This window comes from Bombyx mandarina, chromosome 01 (assembly GCF_030267445.1).
Source record: "Bombyx mandarina strain Sakado chromosome 01, ASM3026744v2".
Lineage (NCBI taxonomy): Eukaryota > Metazoa > Arthropoda > Insecta > Lepidoptera > Bombycidae > Bombyx > Bombyx mandarina.
In genome coordinates, this window is record NC_143208.1 from 16,648,534 (window position 1) to 16,662,787 (window position 14,254).

The 14,254-nt window shown below is 38.9% G+C and overlaps 3 protein-coding genes across 3 annotated transcripts in view; 1 reads left to right on the forward strand and 2 right to left on the reverse strand.

Annotated features, from left to right (window-relative positions):
* NGR-B2 (neuropeptide receptor B2) overlaps positions 1-14,218 on the reverse strand; it is an 88,794-nt gene extending 74,576 nt beyond the window's left edge. The window contains exons 1-3 of the mRNA XM_089728776.1: positions 14,207-14,218; positions 14,017-14,158; positions 7,812-7,952 (exon numbers count right to left, since the gene is read on the reverse strand). Coding sequence (XP_089584902.1) covers positions 7,812-7,952; positions 14,017-14,158; positions 14,207-14,218 — 295 coding nt within the window. The remainder of the gene's footprint in view (positions 1-7,811; positions 7,953-14,016; positions 14,159-14,206) is intronic.
* Positions 1,259-2,923, reverse strand: LOC149503617 (uncharacterized). The gene has a single exon (XM_089731133.1). The coding sequence runs from the start codon at positions 2,921-2,923 to the stop codon at positions 1,259-1,261; it is 1,665 nt and encodes a 554-aa protein (XP_089587259.1).
* Positions 5,770-6,843, forward strand: LOC114252913 (tubulin polymerization-promoting protein homolog). The gene is made up of 2 exons (XM_028187603.2): positions 5,770-5,951; positions 6,654-6,843. Exons 1-2 carry the CDS (start codon positions 5,770-5,772, stop codon positions 6,841-6,843), a joined length of 372 nt encoding a protein of 123 aa, XP_028043404.2.
* Positions 14,219-14,254: the final 36 nt, after the last annotated feature.

The following is a 14,254-nucleotide window of genomic DNA, read 5'->3' on the forward strand; positions in this document are numbered from 1 at the left end:
AAGAACGAACCGCCAAATATGGACTCGACCGCAACCCGTAAGTGTTCGTGTTCAGTTCATAAATTTTTATGGGCTCATCTGAGCTTTCACGCCAGAGAATGAGTTGATACCGCCTATCCTCCGGATGAATCACCGTTTGCCTGAACATCATACGGATGTCTGCCACGAAAACGATCTGGTGCCGGCGGAAGCTCGTCAGTATGTCTGAAATGTCCCGGTTCAGCTTTGGACCCGAATGGAGACACTGATTTAACGAGACGCCGGAGGAGGTCGTGACCGAACCGTCAAACACGACCCTAATTTTCCCGTTAGGAGTTTTCAAAACCGCATGATGAGGCAGGAAACAGTGCTCTGTAGCACTCCAATCTACCTTGGAAACCGACATGTGACCTAAGGATTCATACTCCCGCATAAACTCTACATATTTCTGCCGGAACACCGCGTCGCGCCTCATGCGTCTCTCCATTGACAAAAGTCTAGTCTCTGCTGCCTTCCTCGAACTGCCTAGCAGTGGGCGATTCGCCCGAAAAGGAAGTCTTAACAAGAACCGGCCCGAATAGAGACGACCCGTATTATTCTGGTAAAACAGCTCACATTCCTCCTCATCCGGGTTAACTCGATAAGCTGTAGGAGGTTCTTCTAGTTCCCAAAACCGTTGGACTACTTCCGAAAGCGTAGACCCGACCAGAAAATTGTCCGATTTCCTCGCAGCGACCGGCCGGAACGCAGGACCCAACAATACATGCCCTAATTTTGTGTCCATTGCAACCAAACCCTCCGCATGAAGAACGCGCTTCCCAGTCAGGAGCAGCTTCCCTAGTACATCCGCCCCAAGTAGTACGTCTACTGGCCCCGGGGTGTCAAACTTGGGGTCCGCTAGCCGTAAGTCTGAAGTCAATGACCGTATGTAACTGTTTACCTTCACCGGAGGGTGACGACCTATCACCTCAGGCATCACCAAAGCTGAGACTCTAAACTGTAAGCGAGGGTTGGGATTCGATGAGAAAATAAATGAAGTGTGACCGATCACGTCCGAAATTCTAACATTGCCCACTCCACGAATAGAATAAGAAGACTTGTAAATAGGATTGCCCAACCGTACTGCAAGGTTGCTCGACATAATACTGCCCTGTGCGCCGGAATCCAACAGAGCTCGAGCAAACACAGTGTTGCCATCCGAATCCAACACCCGAACAGAAGCGGTAGGAAGTAAAACAGCTTCTGGGGCTGGGGCAACACTGCAGTGAGCGGCAATTTCCTAGCGGGGGCCCGGGTCCCCGCTATCCCGGTCGGCGCGCGACGGAAGGTCGTAGCGTGCCAGCGGATCCCACGCTCCCACATAAGGCCCTCGTTTCCCGTCTCGCCTCATATACCTCCGTGTACGATGGCCAAACGGGCCAAACACTGGAGGGAGTCGCTCCAGCGTCGGCCGCTCCCTCAGCGGAGGGGAAAACCGTACTTCTGAGGGAAGGGGAGACAAGTGAGCAGGGCTACTCGATCCAGCAGGCGAACACGGCCCCGCACGGGGGGACAACGTGGCCACCCCGGCGTAGCTAGTGGGCATCCGCTGGCACCCGCCCGCAGTACCTAACCCGGCTCCTCCCTGCGAAGCTTCTTCCCGAGGGTCCACGCCGCCGAATTGGCGAGGGCTACGACCGGTGCGCTCACCGGTCGGCGAGGCTGGATGACTGCGTCCGGATGACCTCGGAGTGGCGGCAGACTCCAGACACAGGAGGGCATGGTGCCGACCGTCGCAATTAGGGCACAATTGTGGCTGTGGACAGACGCTCGCCGTGTGCGGCCCAAAACAAAAAAAGCACCATCGCCGCTGGGCAACGATGTTGCGTCTACCCCTGATGCGCGTCGACCGGAACCTCGGACAGGCGGCTACGTCGTGCCCGCTCTCATGACAGAAGGCACACCGTGGGCCTCCCACCGCTGCCATGAGCGCAGTCAGTCGTTGAGACGGCCCCCTCTTATCCCCTCCCCCTCCCCTCTGAGCAACCGAAACGGCGTGGCCGGAAGCCGGCACACGCGACCCAGAGGAGGAGGGTGGTGGCATAATCTCGTGTCTGCGACTTTCGGCTTCTAAAAATGCCAGCAGATTGGCCAGGGTAGGCAGTTCGTCCCTACCTGCGTTGTCCTGCTGCTCGAAGCGAGTGAGCACCTCAACCGGCAGCCTACCTGCAACAATATAAAAGAGCAGATATGACCATTGGTCTACTGGTAGACCCAGATTGCCCAAGGCCTTAGTGGCCACCGTAACTGGATTCAGTACCTCGGTTCTGATATCGGACGCCCGAGAAAGTTTGGGTATCGCAAACAGCCTGGCCAGCTGAGCGTCTACCAACCGTCGTTGATTTTGATATCGGTCGAATAGGATCTGGCGTGCCACCGCATAATTGTCGTTGGTGATAGGCAAGTGTGCCACCAATTCACCAGGTTCACCTCGCAGAGCACCCCGAAGCTGAGCCATCTTATAAGAGGCAGTCAAGTCCGACCGACCATGGACCAGGCTGTCAAACAAATTTATAAAGCCGACCCACTCGTTCAGATCACCGTGGAAGATCGGCAGGTCGATGGAGGGGAGGCGTGATATGACGCCTGACGAAGTTCCCGAACCTCCATTACCACCGGAAGGCGACTGCTTCTTAATATCGGCCACCCGTTGCAGAATGGCATCAGCGTACTCCTGACACTGGTCCACGTCAAGACCGATGGCATGGATCACCTCCTTCTCCACTTCGGACCCCAAAGCAACGAGGTCAGACAACCGATCGTACACTACCTCCAACCGTTCGTGCACCTGAGACGCCCTATCGAGCAATGCCGCATCCCTATCCGTTCTGTCAACCAAAGCATGAGCTGATGCGAACCATCGGAGCTCACTAGTCACCTTCCCGCGAATGTAGGACACCGACATGTTACTTGCAGTTTACAACCAGAACAAAAAAAATCAAAAAAAAATTCAAAAAAAAATCAAAAAAAAAATCAAAAAAAAATCAAAATAAAAATTCAAAACAAAAACAAAGGAATTATTTAAAGGAGTGTACGAGTGAGCCCACCAAAATATTCCTACTCCTAAGTATTTAGGTAACCTAGACCTCACCACTGTACCAAGGACACCCCAACAATAAGAACAAACTTAAAATTAAAAGTTATAAGATAGAAAATTGCTGATACCAGGTTTTGAGTTGTAACTAAACTCAAGCGCACCTGGCCTCTAGACTATAACTAGAAGCTAGTCACCAAACAGGACCCAATCAACAATTTACTATCACAAAGTATTCACACCGTTCAACGGGTAAGTCAAATAACAAAATTAAAATTAAAAATTAATTATATGATAGCAAATTGCTGATAAAAATTTGTGAATTAATTTTCAAACACTGATGGCCTCAGGACTATACCAAAGCCAGTCACCAAGCAGGGCCCACAGTCAGCAATCCACTACCACAAATTCAAACAAGTAATTTAAATTTAGAACAAATTAAAACAAATAACAAAAAATATATATAATAGCAAATTGCTGGTATAAGTTTTGAAATGACACTCATACACCGTTGGCCTCTGGACTATAACTAAGCTAGTCTCCAAACAGGGCCCAACCAGCAATCTACTACTACAAGTTCAACAAGTACTCCAGTTATATTCAATTACAAATGTGTTGCAGCTCAATTATACTAAAATATAAGTAGGAAGTGAGCTACAATCATACACAAATTAATAATAAATTATAAACCCAAACTGTAATAACATTCAGATTGTTACACACAATTATGCTTAAATAGATGTGGTAATCTACTGCTATGATGAGCAGAATTAACATAAATCTGTAGTAATAGTATGAAAATAGCTGACCACTGTAGCAGCTGTGTGCTAGGTCATAAACTCAGCCAGCACAGCTGTCCAACTCACGTACAATTAGTCAGCTATGCGCAGTGGAAGCTAATAAATCAGTCTTACTATTACTAACTATTACTACTCACTAATTTTCTTAACCAGGTGGATAGAAACACACTAAACGACCTGACCTAGGTCAGCAGAATGATAGTTTAAACAGAACCGAACCCTATGCCTACACTACTTCTGCTGACTAGTAACAAAATTAAGTGAGGTTAGACGTAAAAATTTTTACAATTCGTGGTAATTACTATAGATTTCACAAATCTAACCACGCTCTGCTACCAGAAATTGTTCGATTCGAACCCAGCGACCTCGTGGCAGCCTAGGGCTACGGAAACCAGCACGAGGTGCGCGTCGAACATGTGCCGCGATTCGCGGCGCCGTATGTACTATTTTAACAAAATATCATGCAATCACTCACCGGAACCGATGCCTTCGTCTTCTCACGCCGTATCACTTAGGGAGAAGGGTATGGGGCAGGAATGGATAAGGATTAGCGATGATACCCAACTTTAGCGTAGACCGTCAATATACAGGTACCGTCCCGTTCGAGAAGCAAGACAAAGTGACAGATGTCAAATCGCGACGGCACCGTCAAATCGCGACCCGTGTTGCCGTGGTAAGAATTCAAAAACTAACGGATTGGTTTCGAACATTATGAATTGAGACTTTGATTTCATGTCTTCAAGTAGCAACCTATATTTATATTACAAGCTGATGATATTACGAAAATTATAATTTCTGCGAGTCTCATTTTTATTACAAAGTGTTATTTCTTCATTGTACAAGTCATTCGTGAACATATTATTAGGTTAAATACGTATTTCTTTGAAAAGTTTTGTAGCTGCCAGACGAGAATTGGCACCGGTGCAGACGTATCACGAATACTTCTAACGATTGACGATTTATCGCAATAGATTTGTATAGAGAAAATAATCAGTCTTATTAGGGACTATAGTTCATTATGCGTCTTTACCTAAAATTATTTTGATATTTTGTCCGATGTCTGCAATACCTAAAAAAAATTATAATACTATGCTAAATATTAAAGTAGGTATTGTAGATGATTAACACTTGGTTAAAATCAATTACTTATGTACATGTGTCTGGTTTATTGTATTAAGTAATCTACGTAGTACTTACCTTGAGAAAATCCACGCATCAGCCAAATTAGTACGGAAAAACAGGTTTTCATACTAGACACAAAATTACAATATACATTATTGTTAAGTTATTGTCGTTCAGGGCAAAGTAGAAGGCACCAGACCGCGTGGAAGGGTGCCCATGTGATGGACCGACCAGATCAAGTCGGCAGTTGGCGGCTGTTTGCATGAGTGCACCAGGCTCACCACAAACCGGGAGGAGTGGCGATTGCTCGTGAGGCGTATAGCATCTGCCCACAACAATGATGCTGGATGACGACCACGACCGCTCTGACAAGAGTGATACGACATAACAAATTTTTAAGTTAAGAAGGACATGAGCACGATATCGCTAATGCAAATAGAGTTCTAATTAAAGTTGTCTATTTCATATTTAAAGATAATTGTCAATTGTATGTTTCAAAATCTGCTTTTCAATTGAACTTAATACACTTCAGTACATCTTTGTGAAAAGTACACGTAAATTAATTAACAATAACAAGGAAACTTGATGAAATAGCTTAATCCCTCACTCGCTTGTAACTGGTTGTAATTTCATGCATTTTGATCTGTTCCAATGGTCAGTCGAATTTGCACAACACAAAGCCCGTACAGACGGACATTCCTGTTGCTTAGCCAAGGGTGATTAATTAATGCATCGCCCGTCACACTGCTTTTCGGCGCATTACCTTGATCGTACTCAATTATTATTCAGGAAATCATGGAAGAAGAAGAAGCAACATTAGAAGGCCAGTTCCACGAGTTTTCTCGTCTTCTCGATAATAAGAGAGACGGTAATACTATGACTCTTTACCGTTCCGATTATTGGATGCGTCAGAGCAAAGTTCTAGATGACCGAAAGGTCACCATGACTGACACTGGAGTGCTGTGGTGGAAGTACTGGTGAGAACCACCACGATTTTGGTATTTTTTCGTTTTGAACATTACTTGAAACTCATTCTCATCCAAACTGTGATGAACTGTGTCTTCGTGTATTGCCATCGTGAGATTAGTACTATAATAGCATCAGTCTTGTGGAAGCGGCAAATGGCTGTGTTTCAACCCAATCCCTAATCACTACAAATTCAGAAGTCACCGTTTTGTCCCCCTAGATGGGAAGAAGATGAGATGTAGTTTAATCTGATTTACCAAACTTTTTTGTTTTATCCAGACTAAACAAAGTTCAAGTAGTGATGAACATGCTCGCATTCTATTCGTTTTTTTTTATCTCATTAGTTGTTTGAGTCCTGTTTTAATTCCAAACAGCTTAATTTCTTTACTACATTCGTCCGCAATTAATGTTCTTCATTTTATCAAAATTGCAACTTGCACATAATGACTTTTAGTATTTCCAACTGTGATTTCTCTTCTTCGTCGTTCCCTCATTTCTAAGAATCGCGATCACACGTATGTAAGTATTTCCATGTGGATCGGTCCACTGCGAGATAGAACGCCCGTTGGATGCTGCCCCCGTTGTATCCATCCCATGATGTCCCACAATTTCGATGGTGCCCTTCATGATACCAACTCTGATAGACTAACGAAATATTGCATTGGTGTTTCGTGTATAATTTGTTTTGTATTTGTAAATAATTTGTTTTTCAGCAAAACGGAACTAAATTGGCAGGAATGGTATAATTTTTTCACTGATCTGTGTGAACTTAAAGGATTAGATCAAGAATTTGTGGAGACTATGATGACGAACTGCGGTATACCAGGGTCGTCACCTGTTCTTATACCTCAGTATAGAGAGTTCTTCGACACATTTAAACCAAAAGAAAAACTGCCGTTTTGAAATAGTGTGATTTGGAAGTCTAATTCAGTAATTTGATTTTTAGCGATTGCTAAAAATCTTAAGTGATTACTTTAAGTTACATTATGTCATTATTTCAATTTTAAATATAAGACTAAAAGGTTTTTTTAATATTTTACATCAAGATAATTTACAAAATTCCATAAAAATATTATTAAAAAAAACCGATGAAATCTCATTTTATTATCAGAACAGTTAATGTTCAGTCTGATATTTAATTTTATTTATATGTTAATAAATATATTTCAATTGTTTTTAAAATACATGCAATGAGACAAAATAAATAAAGAAGCAGTAGGCAGCAGTTTTACCTCAATTACTATTTGGTAATGCTTTTGAAGAAATATTAGGCATTATATTTACATTTTTCCATCCACACATTCCATCTCTTTTCATCGACAGCAGAAAATAACGTTAGTAATGTGAAAATGCTTTTAATTTGAAATGAAATGTGTGTTTGAGTAGAAATAAACTTAACAAAATGTGAATTCTAAGAAACATATAGAAATTGAGATTGTACATTAGTGTTAGTTGGTGAGTGATTCCCTTCGTTTCATTTTTATTAGTGAAGTACTTAATTCATTTCTTGTTTTCTTTACTACGCTTGCTTTGCTATGCTTCCAATGCGTTAATTTAAAGCTGTTTCTAAATAATTATATATCTAAATGAATTTTCTATTTGTCCACACAGCTCTAGATAATATTTTAATGTTCATTTCATTCTAGTCTCATCAATTTTCTTTCAGACTCCCTGAAATTAAATTCGATGATCCTCTGGAACTAGTTTTAGGTGCGTTCTATGAAACCGTTGCAAGCACGTGTCAAATGCACTATATCATGAAGACGTTGACATCATTCACACCACCACACGATTCACAACACTAGCTGTTGTGTTAGTCAGCGTAAAGCTAGTAGCGTTAATATGTGCACACAACCGGAACTAAAACTCACCTTCCTCGTATACGAACTGGGTATATTTTTGAGTACATGACTGATTCTGTAGATGCGGGAGCGCATCTCGTTCCTTTGTCTCCTGCAGCCTCACGGGCGTTCCAATCGTGTTCGACGAGAGCAACAGGCTGTCGGTTATGACTGCAGAAGAAACTTTGATCATTATTGTGTCATTGAAAATCCTGAAGCGTTACATTCTGTTGTATCTGGAAAACGGTGTATCATAAGCCTTATGGCTAGCGCTGAGACATCCTTTAGTTCAAACTGGCTGGCTAGGTTATAATCTAATTATCATTACTTAAAAATGGTATGATATAAACTATTGAATTAGGGACTATTGAAAACACGTTTCTCCTCAATTCACTACTCAAAAAGAAGTGCCACATTGGTTCGTTTTACAGCAGTGAACCTATTATAAGGGGCTTATTGTGAAATAAATCCCTTATTGGGGACCTTAAGGGGAATCACAATAGTCCCGAAATATATATTTGTACAAACGTACATCTTGACGGGTAGCTCTCGTGAAAACAGCACGTGACTAAATGCTGTTACTTACTCTTGAATTCGCAAAATTTCCATGGATACTTTCGTACTTTTAAGCTCATGGCCTCTTGTTGGCGTAGTCCGTAATTATCGTGATATTTTTTTTTGTATTGGTGTCGTGTATTTCGTTAGTACGATGTGTTTCATATTAAATACGAGCATCAAACATTATATATAATTTAAAATAGGAAGCGTATCTGTTTTATCGAAGCGTGATTATTTTATTGAATATGGACACATTTTAAATGCTTATGGAATTTTAACAAAAGATATTTCGCTGAACACGTTGACAATGAAAACATAAAATATGATGATATGTTTTTCTCTATTGTTTGAGTTTCACGAATTTTACAATGAACAAATAAAACCGATACTGAAATGAGCAGCAATGGCACATTTCCGAATCGATTAAGTATACAGAGTGTGTAGTAGTTTCATGCAAAACCTAATTTATTAATTTTGAGCTATTGAGTGACAGCCCCAATTTTATCAAGGCTATTCATTCAATTAAACGCGTCAGAAGGAGATAGACATTACATTAACAAATTCAAGGGTTGACAGAATAGTTTGTTCATAGGAACATAATATATATTATTGTCAAATCGATTCTTTTATTAGAAAACTATCTGCTGTTTTTACTAATCAGACATACTTGTATACTGCAAGCAAACTAGGTTATTCTTAAGTGGTATTAGTAATAGTCGTGGTACTACTTTCATATAAATCTGCCAAATCAAGTAACACTTTCAGCACATTAAATAATTATTAAGTAAGTGCTTTAATTCAGTTCTTCGATTTCGACTAATAGCATATTATGGTTCACACACGCTTTAGTACATAAGATTGATCGGTGAAATCACGGCCTATCTGACGTTAAGCGGTCACTGGAGCTCACATATATCAATATAATATATGCATATAGCATATATTAACGTAGGTATTAATTAAAGCGCTAGTTCTAAGTCTCAACTGTAAATTATAGAGGCTAGCACTTTTTTAATTGTATTTTTTTGGTCTGATTTATTATAGCCGTTCTGGTCTGACGAAGTAGACGACTTTTTAGCTTGATTTGTTTACTGGAACAATGTACTAAATACAGATATTTCAAATAAACACAAGTAAGCGTGTATAAAAACCCTTCGGACAATAACCTTTCAGTGTAGCCGAGATGCCATAGTGGTGAGTCCTAAAATGTATAAGGACTTGTTCTTGAAATCACGACATCGATGAAAAATTATAGGAAAATCTACTTTAAAAAAACAACCGGAGAATATTATTTTGACTGTGTTAGCTATAAATAAGGCTCTTGTGATATTACGATGAAAGACCAAGACGTCTCGAGAAAATATGATTTTTAAAAAGCATCATTTTTCGTCACAAAGCTCGTTTATTTGCGAACTTTACTGAAATGCGTTCTAACATAGTATTAATGTAAAGAGGAAACGTTTTTAGAAAGATGTGTGTTTACATCGACCCATGTAATGAATTTATGACGAGGGCGATGTTTCGTAGTATTTCCTCAGTTTTTTACTATGAAAAAGAGAAAAAAAATTATGAATTACGAAAAAAGTCACTAAGCATTTAAAAAACGATGCACACGGATTAAATTTGTCATTCATTAATGGATATTGTAAAACTAATTAGCTGTTAGCTACATTATTCTCATCGAACATATTATCTCGTTACTCAATTTTCTTATTAATATGATATTTAAATGATACCCTTAAATAAATCATTCTAATCACCATCACTGGTGGTAGGACCTCTTGTGAGTCCACGCGGGTTGGTACCACCGCCCTGCCTATTTCTGCCGTGAAGCAGTAATGCGTTTCGATTTGAAGGGTGGGGCAGCCGTTGTAACTATACTGAGATCTTAGATGGGTGCCGCATTTACGTTGTAAATGTCCATGGGCTCCAGTAACCACTTAACACCAGGTGGGCTGTGAGCTCGTCCACCCATCTAAGCAATAACAAAAAAAAAATCTACCTAACTTAAAAACCAGGAATCTTTCAATATGAACATTACTTGTGAAAATTTTCGTCACACCCGTATATACTAAAAATTACAAACATTAACTTTACAAATGCTGTCAGTATTAGCTACAGAATCACCAAACATTCCTTATTTATTTATTTACTCTTCTTCTTTTTACTTATAGTTTATTTTACATGGCTTTCAGTATTTAAATTCGTTATTACAATAATATTGCAGTTAAATCTATTAAAATACAGTTAATTCTCGATGCAAAAGAAATCCATCCACCTTGTAAGTAAATTCGAACCTTATTTCTTTGGGTTATAAAATGTGTATCCTGACATCGTCAACTAAATGAAGCGTCAACGAAATTTGGACCCTAAGCTGTTTAACTTTTAAGAGTGCTTTTCGAAATTGTAAAAGGTGAATTTGATACTATAATTGACCTTAACCGCGTTAGGATAAGAGACTTTCAAGTACTTTTGTCCCATTAACCTGAATATCTTGAGTTATATCGTAGAATCGGGCCAGTAAAGTACAATTTAGGAAATCAAGACAATCTATTCGACTTACAAGACATTACAGCAATCGTAAGAGAAATACTATACATTGAAACACCTCATTAAATCACTTATTAGTTTGTAGTTGAGTTAACATTAAGCATATTTTATTACCATTTTTATAAGATTTACAACAAAAAAAAAGGTTGTATGATACTCGTAATAGATGTGGGTTATATGATAATAGATTCAAAAAATATACATGCCAATTGAATGCTTGTTCGGCAAGTCTTTTATTTATCTAACGATATTTACTTCCAAAAGGTTTTTGTATTTTCATTTGTCAATATAAAATATCCTCACAGACAAAAAAGTTATCCATTAAGTAGTGTAATAGTCGAAATCCGAAATTCAAGTCGCCTCTGGATAACACATTAAATTTCCACATAAACTGCAAGTTTAACACAAGAGAAACCGTCCAATTAATAAAGACATTTGATTCCCACAGTGGATCTGTAGATGAGGCGTCTTCCTAAAATGGACGTTTAAGTGCTCGTTTGTAACACATGTAATCTACCTATCAGTAACACATCGTAATATCGTTATTTTATTTTGCACGTGTATTCAGTACTTTAAACGTAACTGTGTCTTGACTTTAGATCCGGCATAAAAATCGATTTTTATTATCATTAGCAATAACATCATTATTTATTAAAATCTCATTGCTGTACAGAATGATTAATATCAACAATGATGTTTATGATTCATAGCAGTTGAAGAGTCCTCGGCGATGGGGACCAGCTCGAGGGTGTGGTCTTGACAATACCCACATACTATCAGATAGATCGTAGGCCCCGTCAAGCAAGCTTTAGCCAGCTTTAGCTTTATCTTCGCTACGAAGATGAATTTGGAATTAGTTTAGAAGCGCAAAAAAAAAAAAAATTTTTTAATTCTTATATCGTTCGTATCTAATGCCCATTACGTACGTACCTACTGGCCTTTAATACGTACGTATCTTGAAACTCTTTCAGACATCGATGGTCGAAAGCTTGTTTAAACTTCACTCGACTGTTACATTATTTTGAAATTTAAATTTATTTTATTTTACATTATGACGAATTCCATGAGCTGCTTTCGAGTCGACCGTACTTTATCGACAAATAAAAATCTATCTATAAACAGTTGGCATTGAAATAAAGTAAACAACCCAACCTTTGATTAATTAACTCCCAACATGTCATTTGATATGCGCTGCAATTAATTTATCCAGAACACGGTGCACATTCGATTGAAGTCTGTTTGAAATTAATACTGTGTTTGCATTAGTTGCTGCGTTGATGTATATTTTTTCCTTCAGTGAATGCAGACTCAGCGCATATCGTTTAATTAAGAACTAGTGGTCCCGCAATAGTCGAAATTCGACTATAATTAATTGGAATTGTAAGTTTGTACACTATTATGATTGTATTTTATACTTCTATAATCACAAATTTCACCAAGACTACACTATAAAAAATATTAACAAAGACAAAAATAATGAATCTATTCTCAATCTGACAACAGACGTCAAGAACAAAAGTTTGACAATAAATACTATGCATGCGTGTGTGCGTCAAATACATGGTATGTAGTATGTGTAATGTTTTCTTTATTGACTTAATGTACCTTTTATGCATTATTTAAAAAAAAATTAGCATTGTGCACTTCTTCTCTATATTCTCTATAAGTGTGGAAATTTTCATACTCCTCCGTCCGCGCAATTTTCGTGAAAAGTGATACAAAGTTTTTGCTTCACGTATTAATATATAGATGGTTACCGTCACTAACATCAACAGCAACAGCAAGCTCCATCTAGAGACACGGGATAAGAGCGTTGCCTGTTAAATAGAAATTAGAACCATGCTTACACTTCGACCAGATATTGCTTCGCCGCAGAGATTGGCTGTTATTATGTGCCACTAACTTTTTCTAAATTTATTGCAAAATACCCAAGATATATGAATAATTATAATATGATTAGCCTGAGCAGAGAGTTGAAGATATTAAATCTATATAGGGTCTTCAGGTTAATGTTATTCCTCAAAATTTTGATGTATTCTTGATAGTGTTGAAACTAAGAGTTAATTAATGATAGAAAATGGTGCGCGTGCAATTTGGTGCAAGTTAAAAGAGTGAAACTTCTTTTGCGGTGTGTAGTATTGTGGTTTTTCTCGTTTTTCATCCTTCAATCAAATTTCTCTTGTAATAAGGGATGCCTCTTCACCATTTATATTTATTTTAAATTACAAATAAAAATATATTTTTTTTAAATGTTGCGTAATAATTAAAATTTAAGATATGTTACTGCTATCTATAGGAGCAATGGGAAACTAATAACAAGTTTAGTCGTCTGGTTGGTATTAATAATGTATTTTACAAGTTACACACACAAATATAAATACGAAAAAAGTTTTTATTTCAAACAAAATATAGAAAGAAGGAGACATTAAATAAGAAATAGTCCAAGCAATAGTACAAGCAGGAACTCGGAACAAGAAATATTAATAAAAAAGGGCGTAGCACAAAGGTGACACAGGATGCGCGCTCGCAAGTCAGATGTCGACTAGTGGCGCTGGATCGGTAAAAATGCGACGACCGGTTCGTCTACGCAGCAATATAGTTAACTTATAGCGAAATATTATTGCCGCCGCTATACTGCAGCTATCGCCTGACTATGCTTATAATTTAATTTTGTTTAGTGTAAATAATGTTTTCATTGATTATGTATAAATAAATGAATTGATATAAAATAAATTATGTATGTATTGTTGTATAGTGTAATTATAATAAAATATTATAAAATAAATAATTACATGTGAGTAACCACCCCCACACAAGCCATCTAGTGGTCGACGCCCGTGAACAGATTGTGTATAAGAGAAACGACCTAGCTCGCTTTCTCCCTCTCTCCAAGGTCAAGCTGTTCGCGAGACGCTCTGTCTATTTTCTCAATCTCGCTCGTTCTAAATTGTATCTTTTCTCTCTAGCCGTAACGAATCTGTCGAGAGTTAAATTTTACTCTCAACGTGCCTAAAGAAGTTTCACTTCAATTAATTTTTATAAAGACCGAGTGTTGCACAGGTGAAAAGTAGTTAGTAGGTTCGAAATCTCTTTAATTGTTGGTTGGAAGGTTGGTGTTTGCAATCACCGAGTAGACGGCAGCACCGAGTATACGGTAGTACTGTAAGCCTGAATACTTCCAGCTTTTCCAGCCCGCCGCAAAAAAGGGAAAGATACGCCTTTATGATTATAATGTCAATTAAATTAATTGGAGAAATGTTGTCACTTAACTGATGACGGCACGGATATTGTTAGCACAGTGACAAGGTGTGGGGCACGAATGTTGACATGATCTCAAGGTAAAGAGAGTGTTATTTTTTTATTGT

Bases quoted from the DNA above. Each gene is read 5' to 3' on its own strand.
- LOC114252913 (XM_028187603.2), top strand. From the start codon at position 5,770: ATGGAAGAAGAAGAAGCAACATTAGAAGGCCAGTTCCACGAGTTTTCT. The intron at 5,952-6,653 runs GTGAGAACCACC...TTTGTTTTTCAG, and splicing joins GTGCTGTGGTGGAAGTACTG to CAAAACGGAACTAAATTGGC.
- LOC149503617 (XM_089731133.1), bottom strand. From the start codon at position 2,923: ATGTCGGTGTCCTACATTCGCGGGAAGGTGACTAGTGAGCTCCGATGG.